Source organism: Mustela nigripes, chromosome 8 (assembly GCF_022355385.1).
Source record: "Mustela nigripes isolate SB6536 chromosome 8, MUSNIG.SB6536, whole genome shotgun sequence".
NCBI lineage: Eukaryota > Metazoa > Chordata > Mammalia > Carnivora > Mustelidae > Mustela > Mustela nigripes.
The window spans coordinates 31,372,289-31,399,008 of NC_081564.1; the positions used below are offsets into that span (position 1 = coordinate 31,372,289).

The 26,720-nt window shown below is 47.2% G+C and overlaps 1 protein-coding gene across 5 annotated transcripts; it reads right to left on the reverse strand.

Moving 5' to 3' along the window:
* Positions 1 to 702: 702 nt before the first annotated feature.
* PRELID3A (PRELI domain containing 3A) lies at positions 703 to 26,256 on the reverse strand. 5 transcript variants are annotated; one of them, XM_059409156.1, is made up of 7 exons: positions 26,137 to 26,256; positions 17,470 to 17,638; positions 15,968 to 16,057; positions 15,005 to 15,075; positions 14,794 to 14,896; positions 3,629 to 3,756; positions 703 to 3,348 (listed from the first exon to the last, which is right to left on the reverse strand). In XM_059409156.1, exons 1-6 carry the CDS (start codon positions 26,166 to 26,168, stop codon positions 3,673 to 3,675), a joined length of 549 nt encoding a protein of 182 aa, XP_059265139.1. In that variant the 5' UTR covers positions 26,169 to 26,256; the 3' UTR covers positions 703 to 3,348; positions 3,629 to 3,672. The 5 variants fall into 5 exon arrangements, with proteins under 5 accessions (XP_059265139.1, XP_059265138.1, XP_059265137.1 ...); XM_059409155.1 differs by having other exon boundaries at positions 703 to 3,351; XM_059409158.1 differs by lacking the exon at positions 703 to 3,348 and adding an exon at positions 13,113 to 13,200 and having other exon boundaries at positions 3,667 to 3,756.
* Positions 26,257 to 26,720: the final 464 nt, after the last annotated feature.

Below are 26,720 nucleotides of genomic sequence, written 5' to 3' on the forward strand. Positions count from 1 at the left end.
CAGCTCTGAAGTAGGCGCCATTAATATCCTCTCTCACAGAAACAGCAATACCGAGCTGTCATTTGCCCAAAGTCAGAACACCAGCCCAGCACCCAGCCTGAGGCATCTCCAATGCCAAACTGTGCTCATTGCCCTGCTACATTTCCAGCTGTGTTTCCTCTTAGATGCTAGGATTCTGAATCCGGTTCTCACATCCCCCAAAGAACTTAGGGATGCCCAGAACTGTGTGGGGAAAGCAGAACATCTGATCTTGGCTCCTGAGGAACTTAAACTAGTCAGCCAAATATGTGAACAGATTTTTAAAAAAATTGTCCCAGGGAAGCATAAACGTCTAGGAAGATATACCAAGCTGTGAGCTTGTTTATCAGTCAAGGACATGTTCATGGAAGCAGATTTCCAGGCAGGTTCAGAGGGAGAGAACCCAGCATTGCCCACAGAATAGTCTGATGCCCACCTACATCAGAGTCATCCAGGCCAATGCCTAGGCCTGGTTTTTACTTTTTCCAGAAAGGAATGAGGAACTTCTATAACTTTTTATTCAGGGAAAGTTACAGTGAGATTATCTGGGAATGATCGATCTGTCAACAAGAAGAAGAACAGAATGAAAAGGGGACCACTTAGAAAGTGATTATACAAATTTAACATAAAATGAAATATTAGATATGTATTGCTACGTAACAAATGACCCCAAGACACTGTGGCTTGAAACAATAAACATTTATTATCTCACAAGTTTCCATGGATCAGAAAATCAGGAGCAGCTTTAGCCGAGTGGTTCTGGCCTACCATCCCATGAGGTACTTGTAGTCGAGACGTCCACCGGGCCCAGAGTCAGTTCAAGGCTTCCCTGGGGCTAGAAGATCCATTTCCAAGATGGCACCCCCTCATGGCTCCCTCTCACAGCTCCTAACCCATGGACCTCCTTGTCCGGCTCCTCCTATCATTCATGACCCTACAGCTGGCTTGCCCCAGAGCCGGTGATGCACGAGCGAGCAAGGTCCAAGTCACAGTGTCTCCTAGGACCTGGCCTGGGAAGTCACAGAGCATCGTGGAACATTCTGCAGCAGCCCACTGGTCATGCACTGCTCAGTGTGGGAGGAGACCACGTGGGATGTGGCCAGCCCTCCCAGGAATGATAAGGTGATAAACACCTAAAGCAAATTGTGACAGTGAAAATGAGAAGGCATAGAACTGACCAGAGATCTTTCAAAGGAATGTTTGGTTTCCAAACGGCTACAGAAAGAGCAGGAGGAAGAAGTCTTAAATAACCCGGGTTTTGTATTTGGAAAATGGAAGTAGCACTACTTAGCAATGGGGGGAACAGAAAGCAGCTGGGTGAAAGGGAACAAATTCAGCTTCATTCATGCTGACTGAGAGATGCAGTGGAATCCCCAAGAAAAGGATCAGCTTTAAGGGCCAGAGAGTAAATAATAGGCTTGGTCACCTCACGGGGTCTCTGCCGCATCCTCTTCTGTGTGGGGGGCTTTACTTACAACCCTTTAAAAACGCAAAAATTTTCCTTAGCTCATAGGCAAGAGTCTGCCAACCCCTGCCCTAAGCAAGCTGTCCTATAATCTAAGACAAGCATAGATCACAATGAGCAGTCAAGTCTAGAAATCCCAATTAGTCCCGAGTTAGGACTCATGAATGTCCTCCCACTTGCCTCTTTTACCATTAACAGTTAACACTTAAGAGTGATTATAAAAGTTAAAAAAAAGGGGCGCCTGGGTGGCTCAGTGGGTTAAGCCTCTGCCTTCAGCTCAGGTCATGATCCCAGGGTCCTGGGATTGAGCCCCACATCGGGCTCTCTGCTTAGCAGGGAGCCTGCTTCCCCACTCCACCCCCTGCCTGCCTCTCTGCCTACTTGTGATCTCTGTCAAATAAATAAGTAAAATCTTAAAAAAAAAAAAAAAAAGTTAAAATATATGCATGACAAAAAAAGGATGTTCCACTAAGGAGGCCCAGGGTTCCCAATTCCAGCCCCGTGCAGTGGTGCCCCCCAAGGGACAGCCAGCGCCAGCAGTTAATGGTGACGCCATTGGCCAAGGTGCCACCAGGCTGCACTGAGGCGCTGCCCATCCGCTCCCTGCTTCCATCCTTTGAGATGGTATAGGCGTCTGCGTTTTCTGATGAGGAAACTGCAGCTTGTCCCACACTGGCCCAGATGTACCACTGCATACCTATAAATCTGACAGCTGGCACACAAAGGGTACCTGTCTCAGCTTCCAAGTCACCCAAATAAGTAACCCTGCTCCTTCTTGGGACCCTGAAGTGAACAGAACCTATGAGCACCTGTTCTAAACACGCCGGGCATTCCCTAAGGCTCAGCCATAAGGAGAGAGCTGCTAGGGAAGACCCTTCTGGGGTGAAAAGATGAAGTTCACAACAGAAACACCCAGCAATTAACTCCTATATCAAAGCATGCCTAACCCTTCCTTAATGTGAGCACAGAAAATGCCAGAGGCAAGCAGGCATCTATCTACTCTTTAGCAGCCAAAAAACCACCAGCTCAAATCAGATACAGTTTTTAATTGTTGGTTCTAATGCCAAATGGGCGGAACAGACTTCAAAGAATATGTAGTACAAGCACTCTTCTACAAAGAGGGAAACTGTTTCCAGAGAGCACCTGGCTCTGCTTCTGGACGAACCTTCTAGAACTAGCTACTTAACCAGAAGGCAGGACCAATGCAAACACCATAGGTTGGCCTGTGTGCCCACAGTGCTCTAGAAAGCCCAACTTCCAGAGGAAACAGCATCCCAGGAACTTCTACTGTAGCTGAAGAGTAGACACAGTAACTAGTGTGTTCAAATTTATTCCTACCGAACTCAAGGGCCACAGTAACAGGGATGGATATACCACTGGAAACGGAGGAAAGGCAGCAGGATTCTGGATTTATTTCTATGCTTGGGCAATAAAATAAGTGAATAATATGACATCATCGAAATAACTAGTTTCTCCCCATAGTCCTTTCTCTTCTAAAAACGAAGCCGGTTGGTTTAGTTAAAACATCAATAAGGGAAAAAGTACCCTATTTCATGTTCAGAAACTAAAAGGAAACAGGGATGCTTTATGTTATGCATATAATTAAAAACCCATATCTTAAGTTAAATCTAAGGTCTGTGGTCAGCAGAAGATAAAGTCTGGTCAGTAGAGTCAGCGCGCACGCAGAACAGCGTTCCAGCTGCGGAATGTCAGCAAACGGCAGCCCGCGCGCGGTGGGGGGCGCACACGGCCGGACCGGACTCTCCTGCGCTTGTGATCGCCGCAAACTCAGGATCATAGGCCCCGAGAAACTTCTATGTGAACGCTGGGAGAAAGCCATTCCCTTTCACACTCTGATATTCTGGCTTCTGGGGAAAGGATATTAGAGATTTAATTTCTTGTTTATTAAACAAAACTTTCCATCCAAAAAAAAAAAAAAAAGAAGATGAAGGTGAAGGTAAGCTATAAGCCAAGATGTGGCACATTTGCTTCCTTTGCCAGAGTCCCTTTTCTAAATGTCTCTAGGCATGCACTAATCACGGAGGCTCCCTCCGACAGATCAGGTGGGGAGCGAGCGCGCAGACCCCTGTTGGGAGGAGGGGGTGGGGTGCGTGGCGGTGGGGGGAGGTGGTGATCGCCTTGCACCTGCTGCTGGGCCTGCTCCTCGGGTCCTGGGCGCCGCGGGGGCTTCACGCTCTGGCGCAGGCAGGGGCTGCCAGGCCCTCCAACTCCGTGTTAAGTCGGCCGATCACCCACTCCAAGGCCTCGCGACCCTGCCGAGAGAACAGCATTGAGGACCTCCCGGGGTGCGTGCCCCTGCCCGCTGAGACGAAGCCCACCGTGTTAGGGTCCCACCGCGCTTCTCTTCAAAAGCTCCTGCCAGAGAGGGCGTCCAGGAAATGAGGCCCCTTGGAGGGCTGGGGGAACCTACAGAACAGGAACGCAACAGCCGCGTGGAGAGATGATTTATTGTGAAGCAACACTGTATGGTTAAAGGTGACCTTTCACCTATTTTCTCAAATTCAAAAGCGAGGTTTAATTTCCCAAGGTTCTGCCACCCAGCTTGCATGATATGCTATCATACGACCTTCGTTTTTGTGCTGAGTTCCAAACAGAGCCACACAAATCAATCCAGAATCCATTCCCACGCCAAAATCAAAGTTATACAGCCAAACTATTTCATACTGAAGAACTCTGAAAATAACCACTACCACAGTCTTGACTATCTGAATTTTTGTTTGTTTGTTTTTGTTTTGTTTTCTTTATAACGGAAGGCAGAGGAGAATGAAAAATCCGACAGGTGTGTATGCTTATTTGGAGGACACTCTCAACCCACCAAAGCCTGGAAGTGGCTGAGTAACTGACATTTACATACCCTTCCCCTAAAGATGCAGTCTTCCTCTGGAAGGACACTGGGGGGTCCCTTGCACATGCTAGCCATTTCGAGGAGTCAAGACAATCTACCTTTCCTGATAACTCTTAGCCCTGCTTCACAATGTGCTTTCCCAGATCACAAATTTCCGGGTTCCCCTCTAGAACAGAACCCCCTCCAGGGCAGTTTTTAGACCATGACCTCCAGGAGGAGGAACAGAGCTACCTAGTAGTCCAGCGGTGAGGCTGTCAGGAGAGAAAGGGTTCAGTGTCAAGGTCGCTCGAGGGGGCAGAGTGTGGTTTGCAGAATGACAGGTGTTCTACCCTGCACCCACTGCCTTTGTAAATCCAGGGCTGATCTACAAGGAGCCCCCAGATCCCGCAGGAATTAAGACTTCAGTGCTACACAGCTAAATCTCAAGAGGAAAGTTTTTCAGGTGATGTTGCTTAGAGAAAAAAGACAGGCACAAAAGAGTATATACAGTACAGTTCTGTCTGTGTTTAATAAAAGAAAAGAAAAAAATACATAACTTGCATTTGCACAAAACACTTCTGGAAGCCTTTGTAAAAATCAGGAATTAAACGGCAAATGCCAGGCTCTCCTCCCTTGAAGGAGGAGCTTTTTACTCTTCAACAGAGTCCTGTGCTGTTGTTTTTGTTTTTTTTTTTAACCATAAAAATGGGCTGTTTTACGTATTTTTGGAAAGAATATTGTTTATAAAAGCCAACAGAACTCTGATTTCAAGATGGTGGGGAAAAACCTTTGGCCTTCTGTCCATAAAACCATCAGGAATACAAAAGAAACAAAATTCAGAACCCACGGAGTCAGCATCGTCATTGGGCCACCACAAGAAGGTGGAAAGCAGAGGTGCGGGCTGTGAGGCAGTGGAGGGGGTTCTGACACAAGCCATTCAGAGCCCCGAGGTGTCCAGAGAGAGGGGACACATGGGAGGGAACCACAGGGGAGCCTGGCTCTTAGACCCCGGCTGCCCCTGCCCCCAGAGGTTGAGAAGTCTTGTTGGAAGAAATGGAACCACTCCAGAGAAAAAGTCATTGGCTGTCAAGGAAAAAGCCAAGGACAACCTCCATTGTCACCCTGCAGTGAAGCCTCTCCACCTGCCCCTCGGCTTGTGTGTCAAGTATGTCAGGAAGAAAAACAGCTCCCATGCGAAGGGGCATGGAGGAGACACCCAGAGGCAGCAGAAGGCTCCTCTTCACATCTACTTCTGCAGAGAGAGGAGGGAAGATACTAAACTGTGAGGCAAGAATAGAATGCCATAAAGAACAGGAGAGACCAAGAAATTAAAAGTACAGTTGCCCAAATAAAAATGAGTGAAGTTATTGGAAGATAAAGTCCAGGAAATCTCCCCAAATTCTCCCCCGTTCATTCCTCCCCTCTCCTCTTGGCAACAACCAGCCTGCTCTCCATCTATATGGACTGTCCATTATAGACATTGCGCATACATGGAAGCATACAGTAAGTGGTCTTTTCATGTCTGGGTTCTTTTATTTTGCATAATGTCTTAGCAATTCATGCATGTTGTAGTGTGTATCCTTACTTCATTCTTTTTATGGCTGAATAATATTCCAATGTCTATAGGGACCACTTTTTTTATCCATTTATCAGCAGAAGGACACTTGAGCTTCTACCTTTTGGCTTTTGTGAGTAGTGCTACTGTGAACATTCGTGTACAAGAATTTGTGTACTTGTTTTCAATCCTTTTGTGTATAAAAGTAGGGAGTGGAGTTGCTATATCATGTTACATTTGCATTGGTATGAACAAAGGTTCCAGTTTCTCCGTATCTTTGCCAATGCTTGCTTTTCATTTAGTTGATTATAGCCAGCCTACTGTCTTCTGCCTCCTCTAATCTGCTATGGACTCCCTCTAGTGCATTTATTATCTCAGTTACTGAGTTCTTCATCTTTAGCTGCTTTTTTTTTCCAGTCTCTTTGTTGAGGGTCGCACTGAGATTCTCCACCCTCTCCTCAAGTCCGGCGAGTATCTTTATGTTCACCATTTTGAATTATTTATCAGACATATCTCTTATTTCCATTTATTTGGCTCTTGTGCTGTGATTGTGTCCTGTTCTTGATTTGGGACATATTCCTCTGTCTCCTCATATTGTCTGTGTTTGATTCTAGGGGTAGGAAAGTCTGCTACGTCTCTCGATCTTTAAAGTAGGGGCCTTATGAAGAAGAGGACTGTGTTGTCATGCAGCACAATGCTTCCTGTTCCCCGGAACCAGGCACTTCTGGGATGTCTCCTGTGTGGGCTGTGTGTGTCCTACTGTTGTCCTTGAGATGCATTTGCATTTGCCTTCAGTTCAATCATCTGCAATGGCTCCCTTTGCCTGCTGTGGGTTTGGAGCCACTACTGGGCAGTATCTGCAGTCTGGTCAGATGCCTGCCTTCAGCCCATCTGCCTGGGTGTCCCACCAAACTGCAGAGTGCTCTTCCTATGCTGCCCTCGGAGAGGCTTTGGCTGGAAGGTTTTCGGTTATTGATTCAATGTCTTTAACTGTCATAGACCTATTGAGAGTCCATTTTTTCTTAAATCAGTCTTGGTCATTTGTGTGTTTCTCGTAGTTTGTCACATATAGGTCATCTACTTTGCTTTACAGTTGTTCACAGTATTCTCTTGTATCTTTTTATTTCTGTAAGATTTATAGTAATGCCTCACTTTCATTTCTGATATATTTATTTTGAATCCTCTTTTTATTCTTGGTCAGTCTAAAAGTTTGTAAACTTTGTTGACCTTTTCAATGTAACCACTTTGATTTAAATAATTCTTTTTCTATTCTCTGTTGATTTCGTCTCTAATTGTTTTCATTTCTTTCCTTCTGCAAGCCATGGGTTTAGTCTGTTCTTCATTTTCTAGGTCCTTCAAGTCAGGTTAGTGATTTGAGAACTTTTCTCTCTTTTTTTTTTAAGTTTTTAAAAAAAATTTTATTTATTTATTTGACAGACAGAGATCACAAGAAGGCAGTGAGGCAGGCAGAGAGAGATGGGGGAAGCAGGCTCCCCGCTGAGCAGAGAGCCCGATGCGGGACTCAATCCCAGGATGCTGGGATCATGACCTGAGCTGAAGGCAGAGGCTTTAACCCACTGAGCCACCCAGGCGCCCCACTTTTCTCTTTTTTAATGTAGGTATTTGCAACTATGAATTTCCCTCTGATCACTGAATCCCATAAGTTTTCATATGTTGTGTTTTCACTTTCATTCACCTCAAAATGTTCTAAGTTCATTTATAATTTCTTCTTTAACAAATTAATTTAAGGGGCGCCTGGGTGGCTCAGTGGTTAAGCCGCTGCCTCGGCTCAGGTCATGATCTCAGGGTCCTGGGATCGAGTCCCGCATCGGGCTCTCTGCTCAGCGGGGAGCCTGCTTCCTCCTCTCTCTCTCTCTGCCTGCCTCTCTGCCTACTTGTGATTTATCTCTGTCAAATAAATAAATAAAATCTTTAAAAAAAAAATAAAAAAAAACAAATTAATTTAATTTGTTGTTAGAAACATAATTTAAAAATTCCATATATTTCTGAATTTTCCATTTGTCTTATACTGTTGATTTCTAATTTCACTTCATTGGGGTAACAAAAGATACTTGGTATGATTTCAGTCTTCTTAAATGTATCAAGACTTGGTGTTTGGCCTAACACGTGGTTTATCCCGGAGAATAACCCAGGTGCTCTTGAGAAAAACGTGTATTCTTCTGTTGGATGAAGTGTTCTACGGATGTCTGTTAAGTCAAGTTGGTTTATGGTGTTGTTCTTGTCCTCCATTTCCTTACTGATCTTCTGTCTAGATGTCCTATCCCTTGGTGAAAGTGGATCCCTGAAGTCTCCAGCTATTATTGTAGAAATTGTCTTTCTCCTTTTGTTCTGTTAATGTTTGCTTTATATATTTGGGGGCACTGTAACTTGGTGTGTAAATGGTTATAACTTTTGTCATCTTGAGGAATTGACCCCCTCATTGATGTATAATGTCCTTGTTTGTCTCTTGTAACAATTTTTTTTAATATAATGAGTTTTTTTTTTAAGGTTTTATTTATTTATTTGACAGACAGAGACCACAAGCAGGCAGAGAGGCAGGCAGAGAGAGAGAGGAAGGAAAGCAGGCTCCCTGCTGAGCAGAGAGCCCAATGCAGGGCTCGATCCCAGGACCCTGGGATCATGACCCAAGCTGAAGGCAGTGTCCCAACCCACTGAGCCACCCAGGCGCCCCTCTTGTAACAATTTTTTATCAAAAGTAGATGTTGTCTGATATTAGTATGGCCACCCCCAGCTCTCTCAGTTATTCTTTACATGGAATATCTTTTTTCATCCTCTCACATTCAACCCTTTGTATCTAAAGGGAGTCTCTGGTAGACAGCATATATAGTAGGATCATCTTTTTTTTCATCTATTCTCCCAAACTCTGTCCTTTAACTGGTTTGTTTAATCTATTCATCTTTAAAGTAAGTAATGCTAAAGAAACACTAACTTCTTACTCTGTTCATTGATTTCTATGAGTTTTATAATTCTCTGTTCCTGGATTCTTTCCAGCCTCATCTGTTGTGTTTGATTGATTTTTTTAAATTTTTATTTCTTTTTACTTATTTATCTTTTTAGTGTACCATTCTGATTCCTCTTATTCCTTTCTGGGTCTGTCTTGATTATTTTCTTACTGCTTATAATAATTAATACATTAATTATTTAATGTATTAAATTCAGAAAAAAATCTCATTTGAACTGAAATTTTAATCTAATTTGAACTGATGTCAATTTAGCTTCAATAATGTGGGTTCTCCAGAGAAACAGAACCAATAAAATGTGTACATATAGACAGAGATTTATTTTAAGTAATTGGCTGACATAATTATGGAGGCTGGCAAGTCCAAAATCTGCAGGGTAGGTTAATCAAGATTCATTAAGTGCTCCCCTGCTTGAAGCATTTTATTAAAATCCACAGTTCTATAAAAGTTGATTTTGTCATTTTTATGCCAGCTTATTGGTTGTTTCAGTGGAGGGACCAATTCTGGGAGTACCTGCCTCTACCATTTTCCATGATGTTACTATTAATATTTTTTTAACTTTTAATTTTGAAATTATAATAGATTCACAGGAAGCTATAAATATAGTACAAGAATGTCCCATGTACCCCTTACCCACTGCCCCCAATAATATCTTGCATAATTATAGTACAATATCAAAATGAGGGATTTAACATGCACAGTGCAACACAATGAATTTTTTTAAAGTTCGCTTCAAACAAGGCTTAACTGCGTGAGATTTCACAACATCAAGGATAAAGAGATCCTAATAGCTTTCAGAGAGAGAAAAAAGTCACATACAGAGGATCAATAATCTAAGTGGAAAACAACAGAACAATGCCTTCCAAATTCTGAGTGGAAGGTTTTTTTTTTTTTTTAAGAATTATATGTCCAACTATGCCATGAACAAAGTATGAGAATAGAAGAGACATTTTCAGATATGCCAAGTCTTAGAAGCCATGATGAGATGTTGTTTTCCATCCTATGACAGGGAAGAGAAAAGGGAAGGCAAGGAAGCAAGGAAACAAGAGTTTCAGGAGAGGAGAATGTCAAAGAAATGTCCAGAAATTCCCAGGGAAAGGGATGACAGCCATATGGCTGCTTGGTCAGAGAGTAAGGCCTGCCTTCCAGAAAGGAAGGTGCCAGAGAAACTGGGAGGTGGTGGGCTGCCCAAAAAGACTGACCTGTGGAAGATGACATCACGAGGTACTGCAGAGAGCAAGTAAGAATATGGAAGGACTCAGCCAGAGATTTTTAAAAAATAAAACTAAGGGGCGCCTGGGTGGCTCTGTGGGTTGAGCCACTGCCTTCGGCTCAGGTCATGATCTCAGGGTCCTGGGATCAAGTTCCGCATCGGGCTCTCTGCTCAGCAGGGGGCCTGCTTCCCTTCCTTACTCTCTGCCTGCCTCTCTGCCTACTCTGTGATTTCTGTCAAATAAATAAATAAAATCTTTAAAAAAAATAAAATAAAATAAAATAAAACTAAATACATGAAAAGAATAAGACAATTACTATTATCACCAAGGGGGAAAAAGTTGTATAAGAAAGAAAATGCAATTATGGCTTGGTAATAAGCAATAGCTATGTATTTTTATTTTCAGAATTATGGAAACTCTGAATGTGCTTTCAACCATAAACAATGTAGCTATTTTGAGGGAATGGGAGCAGAGAGAAAGAGATGAGAGAGATAAAATAATACTTTACCAAACAGGTAAATAATATCTAGATAATGTCTAAAATTGGCAAATCAAGGGGCTCCTGGTTAAGTGTCTGCTCCTGGTTAAGTGTCAGGTCATGGTCCAGGGTCCTGGGATGGAGCCCTATGTCAGGTTCCCCACTCAGCGGGGAGTCTGCTTCTCCCTCTGCCTCTGCCTGTGTTTCCCCCTGCTTGTGCTCTTTCTGTCAAATAAATAAATAAAATATTCAATAAAATAAAATAAAATAGACAAATCAAGAAATAGCAGAATATGTTTACTTATTTAGAAATCTAGTGGTAAAAGCCAAAAACTACCAAAAGAGTTTAGTGTCCCCTCAGAAGGGTAGAAATGAGCTTTGCAGAACGAGTAAGGGGGGAGGGTTATCTTACCATAAATCTTTTAACTCCTTTTTACCAGGAGCTATAAGCATAAAATATTCAGATGAAAATAGAAATGAATATCATTTCATTTTGGATTAGAAATACTATTATCAAACAAAAAATATCTAAAAAAAACAGTAGAACACAGTTCTACTCATCCCTAATGGAGAAGGCCTTCTCTAAAGTTTTTAGAATTCAAAGCAGATGGAAAGATTTTACATTCTGCTTGTGAAAACGGGAAAGTTAAAATTCCCACCCGGAAGTACCTTAAAGCTGACAGGACACCTCGAGCTCACAAGCACTCTTGCCACCATCCCATCTCAGTGGCCCCGATGCATGAGCCTCCCCACGGATGTGTCTGGATGGTGACAAGTAACATAAGCCTTCAGCCCCAGGGGGTCGCTGGTCCCAGAGCCCAGGGCAAGCCAGCCACAGCCTGAGGGCAGGGCGCTTTGCTCTCTTGACCAATGTCAACCATGTGATGGGAGAGCTCACGGTGCTGTCACCACACGTATCACTGTGGGGGTGGACGGCCCTATTCCGGCATGTGCAGACCTGCCCTAACAGTGGTGAGGAGGATGCACGGTGTCGCCTCTGACGTGACAGACGGTGGCCAGAGATGTGTGAAGAGACTGACAGTGCAGACAGTTGGCCAAGGGGCGTGGGAGGGAAACAGGGGGTCATCAGGAAAGAGCAAAGTTGTTTAGTAAGCTCCCAAGGGTCGGCAGAAAATTGCTAGACGCTGCCGTCCAGAGGAAGACAGACAAGGCATAAGAGCAGTCTAACAACACCGGCCCGGGGGCGGCTGGCCTGTGGCAGCAGTGGTGTGGCAGCTTTGTGGCCCTTGTCCTCCTCCTGCTAGCGGTCTTCCCTTCTTTGGGTCTCAGTCTGCAACAGACAGGCCTCTTGTCTTGAGAGGTCACAGCCAAAGAGCCCAGTGGAGGCTGTGACTAGGCAAGTGGCAGATTCCAGCAGATTCCACACCTCTCCCAGACAGAACCATACTCAAGGCTCGCTTATTTCTTCCTTTCCTTCTTCCTTCCTTTTTTCCTCTTGTTCTTTCGTTCTTTCTTCTTTGATTTTTTGGATGAGGCATCTGATTAAAGATTGAGGCAGTTTAGCTCTAGTTTGTGAGGAAACAGAATGTGACAGAGTCCACAGCTCGGAGGGACGTAGCATATATGCCACACTGCCCACACACACTATGCTCACCAGGCTGGCTCTCCATGTGCAGTCACCTTAGTGGTGCCTCCACGGAAGAAGAGAGAGCCAGCAGCAGATCATGACCTTGGGTTCAAGGTGAAGGTCTCTGGCCAACTTAAGCTTCAGCAGGAAGTTCTTAAAGGAGCCTGAAACACACGGCTCCTGTTTGCTGACTGAGGCACGGCGTGTGTACACACATGCTGCAGACAGACAGACAGACCAACTGTGGGAAGCGGAGCCCAGAGCAGCCCAGTATGGAAGGTCAACAGGGTGAGGGTTTCAAGGCAGGAGTATAAGGATTCCCTAAACAGAGGGAAGCAGGAAATGCTCTGACTTTCCTATGAAGTGTGAAGATGACTGCTGACCAATTAAGCGTCAAATCCCTTTCCGGTAGTCCAGCCACTGGTGGCCTGGGAAACCAAGGAATGTTTGCAAAGCTCAAGAAGATGCTAGAAATTGCTTCTGCCACTAAAAGAAAAGCGCCAGTAGCAGTCGTGTGGCTGGGTGCTGGTGCTGATGCAAGGCCACAGGGCATTCTTTGTAAGAACATGTGCAAATATTCAGATCCTACCCAAAACGAAAAATTCCTCCCATTGGATCGGTCTGGGACTACTCGCAACAGCCTCTTTCCTGATGCTGCAGTAATTCTAGGAAACGTTTAAGCAAGCAGGTGCTGAGAACAGCCTGGGAGAAGCTGGACTGCCTCTCTTAGAGACCAGATAACAAATCTGGATACCCAAGTCTCCCTGGGAAACAAATCCTGCCGTGAAACAAGGAGATGAATTAGGAAGAGGATGAACTCATGGCCGTTTCCATTTCAGAAGATACTAAGGAGCCGGGGGCAGGAGACACATGCAGCTAGACCTCGGAACACCCCACGCCAGCCACCATGCACACGGTTGTTAGCAAGAAGCTAAATTCTCTACGGGGTTAAAGAGCACTGTAGTTACCACTGTTGGTCATAGGGTGCAGGTGCAGACCCCGTTAGCTCACGGCGCGCTCAGAATTCTCAATTATCCACTCAATAGCAGCCCACCCCTGGAGCAACACAGAAAGAGTTCAACACGGTGTAAGAAATGCGGCTTCTCTCCCGGCAGACAGCAGGTCTCGGCCTGCGTTCGAAATGGCACCAGGAAAGCGCTACAGTTTTAAAGGAGACACAGTGGTCACAGTTCCTGAACAATCTTCACCGCAGAGGGCAGTTTCACAAGCTCAGAAATCAGGTGGTACGTATTCTGCCCGAAATCCTCACACCGGCTGGGGCTGTCCCCACACGGGCACCCATCAGCGGCACTGTTCCCTCCTGAGTGCTGGACTAGGGGGCGACCTCGCAGCCTTCTCACGGGTTCATCCCACCCAAATCCCCGGATGGCCCGCTCCCCCTTCTCCCCCTTCTCCTGAGCGTGCTGTCCAATGGGAACACAGCCACAGGGGAGGAAGTGATTGTCTGGCAGGGCTTCAACACAGCAACTCCTAACATGAAGTGAAATAAAAGACTTTTCATTGGGCCCTGCTGAGTTTCCCCTGACTCTTCTCATAAGAGGCCTCGGAGTGGCTTTGGCCTCGCCAAGTACTCCCTGCCGCCTGTAATTTACTTTTCCAGCAAAACATTTTGGGCACCTGCCCTAGGCAGACCCCGAACACACAAAAGTGAGTGAGGTTCTGACTCCTCCCAAGAGGCTCGCAGTGTGGACATGAGGCAGGCAGCTCTGGGCCCTGTCTTCCCCAGCCTCCCCTGAACGGAGCTGAGCGACTGCCAACATTGCTCAGATTTGGATTTTTCTTGAAAACAGGGCAGGCCAGCTCTTCTCTCGGTGCCGAGGCTAAACGCAAACTGTCAGTAGTTTTCCCGTTAAATCGTGACAGGCATGGTAGGCACCCCCAGGGGTCCCCAGAATGGAGACTTACTTCTGATCAAAACAAACCAGGAGAGAAGAGGGAAGGAGAAGTCAGCTGGGAAGACATCAGCCTGGGAGGGAAGCTCAGGTGAGATCCAAAGGCCTTGCTCTGGCCAGTGAGTTACCTGGAACTTGTGGAACAGCTTCCACAGCTTCCAAGCCCCTTCCATCAGCTCTGCTGGGGAGGAGGGCAAGCCGGACTCTGTAAGCAGCATCTGCCTCACTCAGGCAGCCCTCCAGCTAGGGACGTGGGGAGGATGGCCTCCTGGGATCCAACCCTTCTCCTCACCTCCACAAAGCTTACTTCCCACAGAGGGGAGGCACAGAGACAGCAGCTAAGTCCAGGGGAGCTTGGCGGATGGGAGGCTCAGCCTAGGCCCCTCAGTGCCTACTCAGTGGGAAAGGACAGCACCTGAAAAGCCTGCCTGACCAGGTTTACATGTAGGGTTTGTCCTGGGCACTGAGCCTGTGCTGTGTCAGCTCTTTGAAGCGGTAGTTCCCTCCGCTGGGTTTCCATTCCACGTTCACGCAACACTTCCCCTGCCCCCCAGGCCTGGGCCAGCCTTCCCTGCTGCAGGTTTTGAACGTAACCGTGGAAAATGCGGTGATATCCCAGGTTCATTGGCGACCAAGGATGCAGCACTGGGTAGGACTTACAGGACGACACATTTTACCCCCTCAATCTGGCACTTAGCACCCGGAGTGCACACGGGGCTGGGCCTGAGCGCCGTACCTTCTTCGCATTGGATGATATGGTATTGGCCATCAGACTTTCCAGATAGCTGCCCAAGCTGATCCCCTTCACGGTGATGATGGCTTCTTGTGTGAGCACCGTCCTAAACAAGAGCAGCAAGTAAGCGGGCTGCGTGGCCCTCACAGAGGAGAGGCCCCAGCCCACCCGACCTTGGAGTTCAACGTGTCAATCCCAGGACGCAGGAGCTTACATTTCTGGGTCCTCCGGATGGGGCGTGTACACCAGCCTCTCGTTCACTGACACCAGGTTTGTGAGTGTGATCTTGAAACAAAAAATGGCTTTAGGTTCTATTTCTTTTGCATTTCTTCCCAGACCATCTGCCCAGACCCCTCCATCCCCAGATTAGCTCACTGAAACCAGAACAGAAGAAACATCCAGCCACCCCCTGCCCCGCCAGGGCAGGGGGACGCCACCGTAAGTCCCAGGGAAACCTGAAGTCCTGGCCGCACCTTCTGGTGACCATCACCTGTCCTCCACACCCAAACCTAAGTCTGGCCTGGTCTTCAAGGCCCTTCCAAACCGCCAAACCAACAGCAGTCATACAAAAGCAAAATCCTTCTGGGTTAGCCTCCAGGTAAATGAGCACAAAGCTACTGAGAGCATTTTTATAGAATAGGATTTTATAAAAAATCCTAGCGCATGCATTTTTCCCCAACATATTTTTTGAATGTGCAGTGGGCTGATATAAATTTTTTTGAATGAGAGAGGAGTGAAGGGGAAAAGGTGCTTTTAAAATTACTGTTAGAAAACAAAATAAAATAATAAAATAAAATAAAATAAAATTACTGTTAAAAATCACCTCTGCTGTTGGAAGTCAGGATAGTGGTTATATGGAGGTTGGGGTAGAGGTGCCCCCCAGAAGGGAGTACAGGGGGAGCTCCTGGGGCTGGTCACACCCTGTCTCTGATCTGTCTGCTGGTTACAAAGGTATGTTCACTTTGTGACAATTCATTATATGCATTTTTTCCACACATTTATTATACCGAAATAAAAAGGTAAATAAAATACTGCTAAATAAGTTCAGCCTTTCCATTAAAAATAAAAGATTCCCTTAGACCAAAGGTGGCTGGAAAAAAAAAAAAAACTAAATGAAGACATTACCCACCATCCCCAGGAAAACCAAGCACCTTTCGCATCTTAGGCCATTGCTTACATTGGTGGAACAAAGTTCCATTTTCTTCTCTACTGGATCCACAACAGAATGTTCTTTGATGTATGTCAAAGTCCTACTGGTCCCCAAAATCTAAAAAACAAAGCAAAGCTAGCATAGTCACACGTCAAAAGTTTTATTCTGTAGCATCAAACACGAATTTCATTTACTAATTAAGTCCTTTATCTATTCAACAAAAGATGCCACTGGGGACGCAGCCATGGACCTCCCCACACAGCTCCTTGGGTACCTCTGTCCCAGCAGTGGAGGCCAGCATGGGTCCAATGAATGGATTCAGGTAGAGGTGAATGTGGGACAGTAATAAATGCCTTGACAGAAGAGAAAACGGTGAGGAGCAGGAAGTGTAGGGAAGCCCCTCTGCGGGGTGGTGGAACCACAGAGGGAGAGGCACCAGGCAGGGTCCTGGGGTCAGCAGACTTGGCTGCAGATGACGCCTCCTGGGCTCTGACCCATGGGCTGAGCTCCCGGCACGGTGAGAGGCCGGCATGGGAGGGAGAAGGTGGGTTCACTGGGCTGTTGGGCCCACATCAGGGCTGGGAATCTGTGTTGAGAAGAGAGCAGGGGTCAGGTCGGGCAGGAGGAAATTGTGCTTGGATTTACATTTTCAATGACTTCCCTTGATGGTTCTGCAGAAGAGACTTGTCAGGGACCGACTGTGTCCCCCAAAGTTCATATGTTGACCTCCTGACCCCTGGCATCTCAAAATGTGAGTGTATTTGAAATAGGGCCTTTGGAGAAGTAATTGAGTTGAAATGCGGGTCATTAGGGTGGACTCTACCCTAGTCTGAGCAGTGTCCTCATAAGAAGGAGAGATTAGGACACACAGAGGGAGACAGCAGGGCTGCGTGAGGCAAAGCACCACCACCCACAGACACAGCAAGAGGGCATCAGCTGCCAGCCAAGGAGAGAGGCTGGACGGGACCCCTCCCCTAAGGTCCTCAGGGAAATCAACCCCACCAGGACCTTGATCTTGGACCTCCAACTTCCGGAGCTGTAAGGAAACAGATGTCTGGAGCCCCCAGTCTGTGGCATCTGGCTAGGGCGGCCCCGAGGGACACAGGGCCGAGAAGCGCTGCAGGAATAGACTCGATGCTGATGGGGCCAGGACCGAGCGTGAGGAACCCAGGCCACATACCCCGGAGATGGAAACTAAAGGAAGTTTACAGAGAAACAAACGATCTCGCAGGCTTCTCTGACGTCCTGAGTGCGTGCTCTCAGGAGAGGCTGTCACCTCCTGCGGATGGGGACTGCCAGGCAGATGCGGGTGCAGCGGGGACAACCTGGGTGCAAGCAGGCGACGCAGGTAGAGCCTGGGCTGGGCAACGAGGGTGCAGCCAGGCCACGCGGGTGTAGCCTGGGCATGCGCGGGAGCGGGCCGCCGCGGGTGCGGCGGGGCGCTGCGGTACAGGGGCAGGGGCGCGCCGGGCAAGGTGGGGGCAGCAGGACAATGCGGGTGTCGCCGGGGCACGCAGTGGCGCGCTCACCGCTTTCACGAAGCCGGGCAGCCCCCACTCGGTGCTGAGGAGGCGATGGCTGTGTAGCCGGCCCCGGCCGTCCACACTGCGCTCTAGCACGTCAACTCCCACGACACAGGGGTTCATCGGATTCGGGTACTTCCTCATGGCAGCTTTGATGACGGTGTCCCATGGGTGGCTGGTGGGAAAAACATAATCATCCGGAGTGAGCAGGCAATCCCTCCATTTGTAAGCCCCAGCCGCATGGGGCCGCCAGGGGTGCTGTGGCCCACGGAGTGACATGAAGATCAACGTTAATACTCTCATTAAGTGTTTTTAAAATTTCGTTTTTAATTAAAGGTATAGTCAAACCAATCTATCTGAGGACCCAGCTCCACACCCAGATCCAGGACGCTGCGATCCTTCTGGGCTGACCAGTGGCCATCCGAAGGCTTCGCCTGGCAGGACTGGTGAGACACTGGGGACACAGAGGTCTCAGGCTGTTGGCAGCTATGCTCAGTGTGTCTGCATTCCCAGCCCAGGTGCTGCACTCACAGGCCACCCCAGCACTGGGGTCTTGCCTGAGCCACTTCCCTCCCTCCACTCAGGACCTTCCTGCCCACTTCTCCCATCACCCCACCCCCCGCACTCTCCCAGTCCCTAAAGAGGCAGCACCTTTTCCTTTGGGGTTTCAGGGTGGAGAGACATGTCTCCCCATCCCCAGCTTCCCACCTGCCCCTGCCATGGTAGGGGCGGAACACTGGGGAGCGGGAGTCTGTTTGCCTCTGTGCCTGCACTATTGTGGTGCCTGAAGGCTTGGCTGTGACTTCCAGTTGGGCTGCTTTACCTAGCTGACCACCTCGACACCTGGAGCTCAATGCTATTACCGTACAGTAAGGCGCCTGCCTTATGTGTGTCTAGAACAACAGGCTACTGATCCCAGCTAGTGATGCTCTACTGAGAACCGGCTGACCCATGAGCAACAGTGGTTTGAACTGCATGGGGCCACTTATATGTGGATTTTTTTTTCAATAAATACAAAATAGTCCTGTGAATGTATTTCCTTATGATTTTCTCTCTCTCTCTTTTTTTTTAAGCTTTATTTATTTATTTGAGTGAGGAGAGCACAACCCTGGTGGGAGGGGCAGAGGGAAAGAGAGAGAGAGAGAATTGCAAGCAGACTCCCCAGTGAGTGCAAAGCCCCACGTGGGGCTTGAGTTCATGTCCAAGATCACAACAGATCAAAGTATACTACTTCCTATCAAGAGTCTATAAGTCCTATGGTACCTATTAAGAGTATCCCCTTTTACTTTCAAAGGCATCCCAATTTGGATGACAAGTTATGTATTAATCCTGAAAATAAGGAGAGAGAACTCAAGGAAGATGCCCAGGTTTCTGGCTTGAACAACTGTGTGGATAGTTGGGCCATTTACTGAAAGGGAATTTTTTTTTTTTTTAAGACTTTGTTCATTTGAGAGAGAGAAAACACGAGCAGGGGGAGGGGCAATATACATCTATATCTATGTCTATATCTAGAATGGCAAAAGGAGAGGGAGCAGTAGGCTGCTGAGCAGGGAGCCTGATGTGGGGCTCCATCCCAGAACCCTGAGATCAGATGCTTAACCAACTGAGCTACCCAGGCATCCCTGAAAGGATATTTTTAAACAAAATACAATTTTCAGCTGCACAGGGGGTCAGCGCTCCTAATCCCCCACATTATTCAAGGGTGGACTGCATTTTGCCCCATCTGTGAAGTGGTATGTGACGTGAAGTAGCCAACATATTTTTTTTTCTGATTATAAAAAGTTGTCCAAAATATGTGTGAAAATAAAAGCATCCACAATTCCACTACCCAGAGATGACCCCAAGCTGTGTGGGAGTCCCCGAAGGTGTTCCAGCTCTCTCTGAAGCTTCTCCTGCAGGCCATTGCCCCACTTTCTCTGGGCCTGAGCCCTAGAGGTGGGGGGATGGACACCTTTGTCCCTGTTTTGTGTCCCACTATCAGAGAGGTCCCAAAGCACGTTCACGACCGCCCAGTACTTCTTTAGTGCTTGGTTAGGCTCAGAACCCTACGGCTGTCCACAGGGAGTCAGAGGTGCCCCTTTAGGTTTTCAGTGTGGATCCCCCCACCCCAAGTGCTTCTTCCCCTAATTCTTCCTTCCCCAGGATGTGTGTGCTCCCAGGAAGCATCCGATCCCCCGGGAGAGAAGAGTATGTCAACGACACCATCATTTTTGCAGTTGTACCCATCAAGTTTAAACAGCATGTATAGACACAGCCCAGAGTCAAGACCTAGACACATGTGGCACACCCACGCACGCACGCACACACCTTACAAAAATTAAACTGGAATCATGCTCAGACCATACTCAGACACTGCTTTTTATATTTAACTGATGATGAACATCTTCCTATATCATGAATCTATTTCCAGAAATCTGATTATGAAGAGCTACACAACAAGTCATCCTAGAGGTATTTATATGGAACTAGTTCCCTGTAATAGGTTACTTCGATTGCTCCCAATTTTGCTCTATAAAATAAAGACAGTAGCAAACATTTGTGTATACTGACCTTTTACATATCTAATTTTTCTTTATGATTAATTCCTAGAAATGAAATTATGAAGTCAAATATCAAAGATTATGAACAGATGGGCTGGTTTTGTTCCGTATTTGCCATCCTTTTAAAGTATCAGTTACCGACCATTAATTTACTTTATGCTTATAAAACTCTGTCCTCTGTCAAAAAATTTGTAGCAGGGCCCGCTCTAGAACCGGGTCTCCCAGGCCCCTGCCCTCTGTTTTTTCCATTATGTTCCTGATCTAAAATCTCCTCTTTTAAACAAAGAAATGCTTCTTCAAACCATGGAATCGTGTCACTGAGTTGACCTGTTCACCAGCTTTAACAAAGAGCAATGAAGACACAGAGATGTGGTTACACCTGATTGCTCAGAAGGACCCAGAGCACAGCCTTCTTTTCTGAGGAAGAACTGTCAGGGACACGGTCGATCCATGATCTAGGGAACGGGGCAGAAGCTGGAGATGCTTGAGAGCAGCAAGGGACTGTGTTACACGGGGGCCTTCTCACTGAAATACTCTGCAAGCATTGCAGGCTAAGGTCCTAAGAGTTGTTCCCACAAAAATCACTACTTTAAGCAGAATAGGCTGTGCCTCCTAAAATTACTTAAAACTAGCAAAAAGTTGAAGTATTTGTATGAAGTGTATCTTACATAATAATCTTTCTTATATAGAGAAACCTGACATCTTTCTACTGATGATTTAAACTAAATACAAGCCACTTAAAACACTCACATAATAAATAATTCTACTGATTACAGCAGGAGGGCCATGTAAGTTAATATAGACATCAACAGATTCAAGAAGTAACATTTTTTTTAAAATAAGGGTTAAATACAGTTAAGTCAGTATCACACACTTCTTGGTTAAAGGAAATACTCTAGTAGTCATTGCAAAAATGGCAAACTCTGGTAATATCAAGTGTTGGAAAAAAGGGGGAGACTGAGCTGTGGATGGTGAATTGGCTCAAGGCCTGGGAGATGCTAAGAGGGCTGGTGCCCTTGTGTTAGGGCTTGTGTGCCAGTGTCTGGCTTAGGCAGACCAGGAACTGGCTGAAGTTCATTCTGAGAGATGCGGTCCCAGCTATGTCTGTGACTCACAGTAACCATGATGGAATGGGAATCCATCCCCAGGTGGGGGTGGGGGGCTGCCTCAGAGCACAGCACTGCTGCAGAAGCACCAGACATCACCCCTGCGGCACCTGGCCCTGCAGCCCAGGAGGTGGTGGGATTCAGTCCACCTGGCACACTGGGGAGTGGAAAGGAGTAACACAGGCATCTCTCTATGCACAGCCAGCGTGTCAGAAGATGAAGTGGGATGAAATCATAGGATGCCTGGGATTTGCCTAAAATAACCCAGGGGGAAGGAGCGGTGGGTAGGGACACGTGAAGCCAGCCGGGCTGTGAGAGGGTGACTGTCAACGTGGGAGATGGCAGTGGGCTCTCACTATTCTCAGCTCTCCATTTTTGCATACTTTTAAAAATTTCCATAACAAGCTTTAAAAAAAAAAAAAAATGAAGGCTGCCCCAAGCAAGGCAAAGCGTTCCTGCACCCACCCTAGCAACTCTAGGCCCAGACCAGCAGTTCTCAGCCTATGGTCCATACCTGGAGGATTCCCAGGCCCTTTCCAGAGGTCTGCCAGGCCCAAACTGCCTCAGTGCTACTGAGACATGACTTGCCTTTTAGACAATATTGACCTTTTACCCCAATGCTGCAAAAGCAACAGAGGGTAAAGTTGGGGGCCTCTTCCCATGAATGCAGGCCCTGACCCCAAACCGCACTTGGTGTCAAGGCTCACTGCTGTTCACTCAGGAAAATAATGCCAGTGTCTCTTAAAGAAATCCATTATGAAATAGCAAGACTATTAATTTTATATTTAGACCCTTAAGTACTCCTCCATTAATACTCTGAGCAAGAGAGCGGGGTGCACAGGAAGATGACCGGCTGCACTTGGAGGTTCAAGTGGCTGGGGGAGCACCAGGCAGCTGCTGGGCGGTGGGGCCCAGCCAAGCTGCGGCTCTCCAGCTCAACCCACCACGTCTACATGAAACAACAGAAGGACGGACTTTGCTCATTCAGACTTAGGTATGTGGCCGGCATATTCTCCAAAATGAATACAGGGAACCTATCCCTTCAAGAACAACTGATCGTTATTTGCTGCCAAAGAGAACATTTGAGCTTTTGATCACAAATTGGAATTTTAGAAAACTTGTATCCTCTGCCAGGAGCCTGATGACAGCCCCATACTGCCAACCCGATGAACCCATATGTTCCAAGTGACTGGTGCGGGATGTCAGAGGGAGAGACCCACTCATGTTCAAGGCAGGCTGACGACTCTGGTCATTCTGCTTTCAGATCTTCCATTGCAATGAGCTTCAGAAACCACTTGTCTTGTTACAGCAGCAAATTACTTAAAGCAGCCACAATCACTTAAAAGGCTATTAAAATACCAAACGGGTTTTATTCATAGAGTGAGGCTGGGTTTTATTTGTATATTTGAATCAAAACAACAGATTGTAAAACACTGGTGCAGAAGCAGACAGGAGGAGCAAGCTATCTTCTGTTACGCCAGAAATTAGCAAAAAAAAAAAAACAAAAAACAGCACCCCTCTTCCTACTAATTTTTGTGCTTTTGGAAAATACAGGTTTGTTTTTTAATAAAAATGTTACTTATATGAATGGAGTGGGTTTATCATTATTAATTTGAGTGAATTGATAAATATTTTTAAACATATCCATTTTAATTTCTAATATGGTAAATAGTGGTAGGTAGAACCCACATAAAAACTGCCTGGGGCACCCAGTATTTTCTAAGAGTATTAAGATGTCCTGAGGCTGAAGGGTTTGAGAATTGTTGGCCTAAGTGGGCCCCTGATTAAAGGGACTGGAAACGTATACAGGAGTGATCACTGCAGTATGATAAGGGAAAAAGGGGGAAACGTTATATCCCTTCAATAAGAGAAAGGATAAGCTGTGACATAGTTATACAATGGAATATCATGCAGCTATAGGATACACACACACAATCTCAAAAACATACTGTGTGAAGAGAAATGGTCAAAAGATCTGTACCAAGTGATACCGTTGATTTCCATTTTAAGACAACAAATGCCATTATGTATTGCTTATGGAATAACACACACACACACACACAGGTAGTCAGACAGACCTTGAGAAGGATGATACCCACCAAGTTCATAATTTTGCCTGTGGGGAGAAAGGGAACAGCACTCTTGTCTGTAATGTTCAATTTCTCTTATTTAAAAGAAATGGTGGGGAGGTCCCTTTTCCCTGCTCTTGGCTGGAAAGCAAGCCTGCTGGAGTACATATCCCCGCCAAAGCTCCTGACTTCCCTGAGATGGTTATCACTTTTTAGATACCGGTAGCTGCTGGAATCCAAGGTGTATGACCTTGATGTTGCCAGCCAATCTTGTGTTGACTGTTAGGAAAGATCTTGTTCTAGGCCTACCTGAAACCTTGGTCAATGCTGTGAGGATGAAATTTATAAACCTGTTTAATTTTTAACATCCCTTTCTATATTTTTATATTTCAGTCCTATATTTTTCATTACTATTTAAACTACATTGAACCCCATCTAGGTAACACACATGCTGATTCCGATGGCTTTCCCAGAGGGCTCTCCATTTCCATGGCTGTGTTCATACTGCTCTCAGCTATGCCCCACTCCAGGCCCTGGGGTTTCTTTCTTTCTAAGATTTATTTGTTTTAGAGAGAGAATAAGAGGGAGAGGAAGGGAGATTCCCAGGCTGACTCTGCAACGAGCACAAAGCCAGATGTGGGGCTCGATCTCATGACCCTGAGATCATGACTGAGCTGAAACCAAGAGTTGGGCGCTTAGGCAACTGTGCCACCCAGGCACCCCTGGGTCCTGGGGTTTCTTCAGGATGTGGACACAAGAGGAAAACTTGATAAATGCCAAAGCTTTTGTGCCTGATTATCTCTTGCCTTTCAAGAGTATGTTTATGAAACTCCAATCAACGAGTCACCTGTCAGCACCACAAATATATAAAAAGTAAACAAGTATAAAAAGGAAAAGAAAGGTTTATAATCCCCGAAGGGGAGGGTGGATCAGTGATTTTAAGGACTAAGCAAACGGAAACTCATTAATAAAGCCTAGCTAGAAAGCCAGGCTTCCAATTTCATACTGTCCTACAGAGGGCCTGTTGTCACAGAATAACACCTCACTCGCCACCTGTCTGCCACAAAGGCCTACCTACCACCGTCCTCAGCCACGTTTGCCAATATGAAGTTCAAAAATCAACAGCAGTTGTTCAAAAACCAATGGCAGATGGTCAGCACCTAGTCCACAGCAACTTGGGGGCCTCCTGGGATTCTTTTGGTGGACAGCTGCCCTCATTCTGGAAGGGCACCCGGTTTCCTTGAGATTCTTCACCCCCTCACTGAGCACCTACTGTATGTCAGGCACCGGAAGAGTATCAGCGACACAAAATGAATAAGGTAAGGAATGAAGGACTGATGCAGGATACCATACCAATGAACCTCAAAAAAATGTGCCGAGTAAAGGAAGCCAGACACAAATGACCACATATTGTATTACGACTTCTAGGTGAAATTTCTGGAAAAGGCAAATCTATAGAAACAGCAGCTTAGTGGTTGCCTGGGGCTGGGAATGAGTGGCGGGTGCCTGGGAATGGGAATGAGGAATGGGAATGGGAATAGTCTTTGTAGCACGATGGAAATATTCTGAAACGGGACTATGGTGATGGTTGTACAACTCTGTAAATTGACTAAGAATTGTTGAATCATACACTTTATGAGGGTGAAGTTTATCAACAGTGACTGACTTTCCATAGCTGACCATTCACTTCTGCTTGTCAACCAACATTTCAAGAACTTCTAGGGCAGTCCTTCTCAGGTGTTCAGGGAGAACACTGAGCCCCACTGCCTGGGCACACAGTTTCAATGATTTAACGTCTTCCCTCTGCATTCGGATGGTGCCAGTTATCTCCAAAATTGAGAAAAGAATCTCTGGAGTCATTCTCACTGGGGTTTTCACAGGATCTCTCAGGGAAGCCCAGTTGAGAAAGACTGCAGACCATACCAAAATCAACACTCAAAAATGAATCTCATAAACTCTAAAGATTTCATTAGAAATAATTTCAGAGGTTTTAAACCACTCGATAAAGTTTTATTGTAATAATTTTACATAAAAAGGCCAAAGGATGACAATTTCACTTCACGCAGTTTTGTTGTTTTTTTCCCCAAAACAAAATGCTTCTCCAAGTGGGATCAAGGAATCTTTAAAATCTGTGTTCCTTTAAAAAATCTTAAAGGATAACTGTATAGTGTCACATACCAAAGTGACTTAGAAGATACCATTTAGGTCACGAGGGTACTCTTAAAACAGTTCTCCGTTTTCCATGCTGGCTTGGAGACCTTCCATGCCCACAAGTGCATTCAGGATGAAAGACCCCCCACAAGCCTTCTCCACATTTGGCTTCCTGCCGAGCTCACAGCTTAGAGTCTGGGTTCAATGGCACAGCACAATCTCAGCAGAGGACCGGGCCCGCTCCCCAGGCCCCTGTTCTCCCTAGGATGCCGCGCGCCCTGCCCCAAAGAGCGCATGGTACAGGCGAGATCGGGCCTGCTCCCGGGTGGGCTGAGGAAAGAAGGCTGTCACTTTCCGGGGCCCCCTCCCCGCCGCGTGCCCCCGCCCCCGGGCCTCCGAGTACACCAGGGCGCCCCGCCGCCCAGCGCACTCGCCGGCCCGCGCCGTCCGGCCTCTTTCGGGTGGCTGAGATCCGTCCCGCGCCTCGGCCCTCCGCCAGTCCCCCAGGGAAAGGCCGCCCCCCGGCCCCCGAGCTGCGACAATCCCACCACCGGCCTCCGTCAGTCAGGCGGCCCCTCCATCAGACAGACTGCACCACTCTGCCGGCTCTCTACCTAACGACGCCCTAGAAAGGACAGAGCCTGCCCCCTCTTTTTAGGATGCCAGGGCCGCGGTCTGGGAGCGGCCAGCGCGGGGCTGGGCGGGCTCGGCGAGGGCCCGGTCTGGGGTCCAGCCGTTCCTCGGCCGCCGCGGGGGCAGGAGCAGGTGCCGGTCCGGACCCCACCGTGGCCCGCCGCCCGACCTCACCCGAACACGTGCTCCGAGCTCCAGATCTTCATCGCCGCCGGCCGCCGGCCGCAGGGCGCGGGCTACCGGCTCCGACTCCGCGCGCCGGCTGTGGCGCACCCGGCTCCTCCCTCCCGGCGCGTGGGGGGCGGGACGGGGGCGGGGCGCGCGCGGCAGGGGCGGGGCGCGGTGGGGCTGGGCGGCGCCGGGCGCTCTCGGGCACCGCCCCGCTTGCCTGTCACTTGGCCACGAGGGTTGTGGCAGCTAAAAATAGGGATGCGGGACTCGGCTGCGGCCGCGGATGGGGGATCTGCGCTGCGGCAGGGAGATGCGGGGACAGCACCGGCTGAAAATGCAGGGATGGAAGGTGAGGCGCTAATGCTCATCGTTCAGGTTGTCCAAATTGTAACAAAGCGCTCTCCAGCCAGCCTGGTTTTTACTGTTGGTTAAGTATAAAGAAAAACAAAATCTGCCAGACCCCCCAAAAACTCCCCAAGGGAAGAGAAGAGGAAGAAAACAGTTGAGGGCGGTCCCCTAAAGATATTGCAGAGACAGCAAGAAATCTCGCGCTTTTATGTGGACAAGGAAGGTGCGACACCTACATC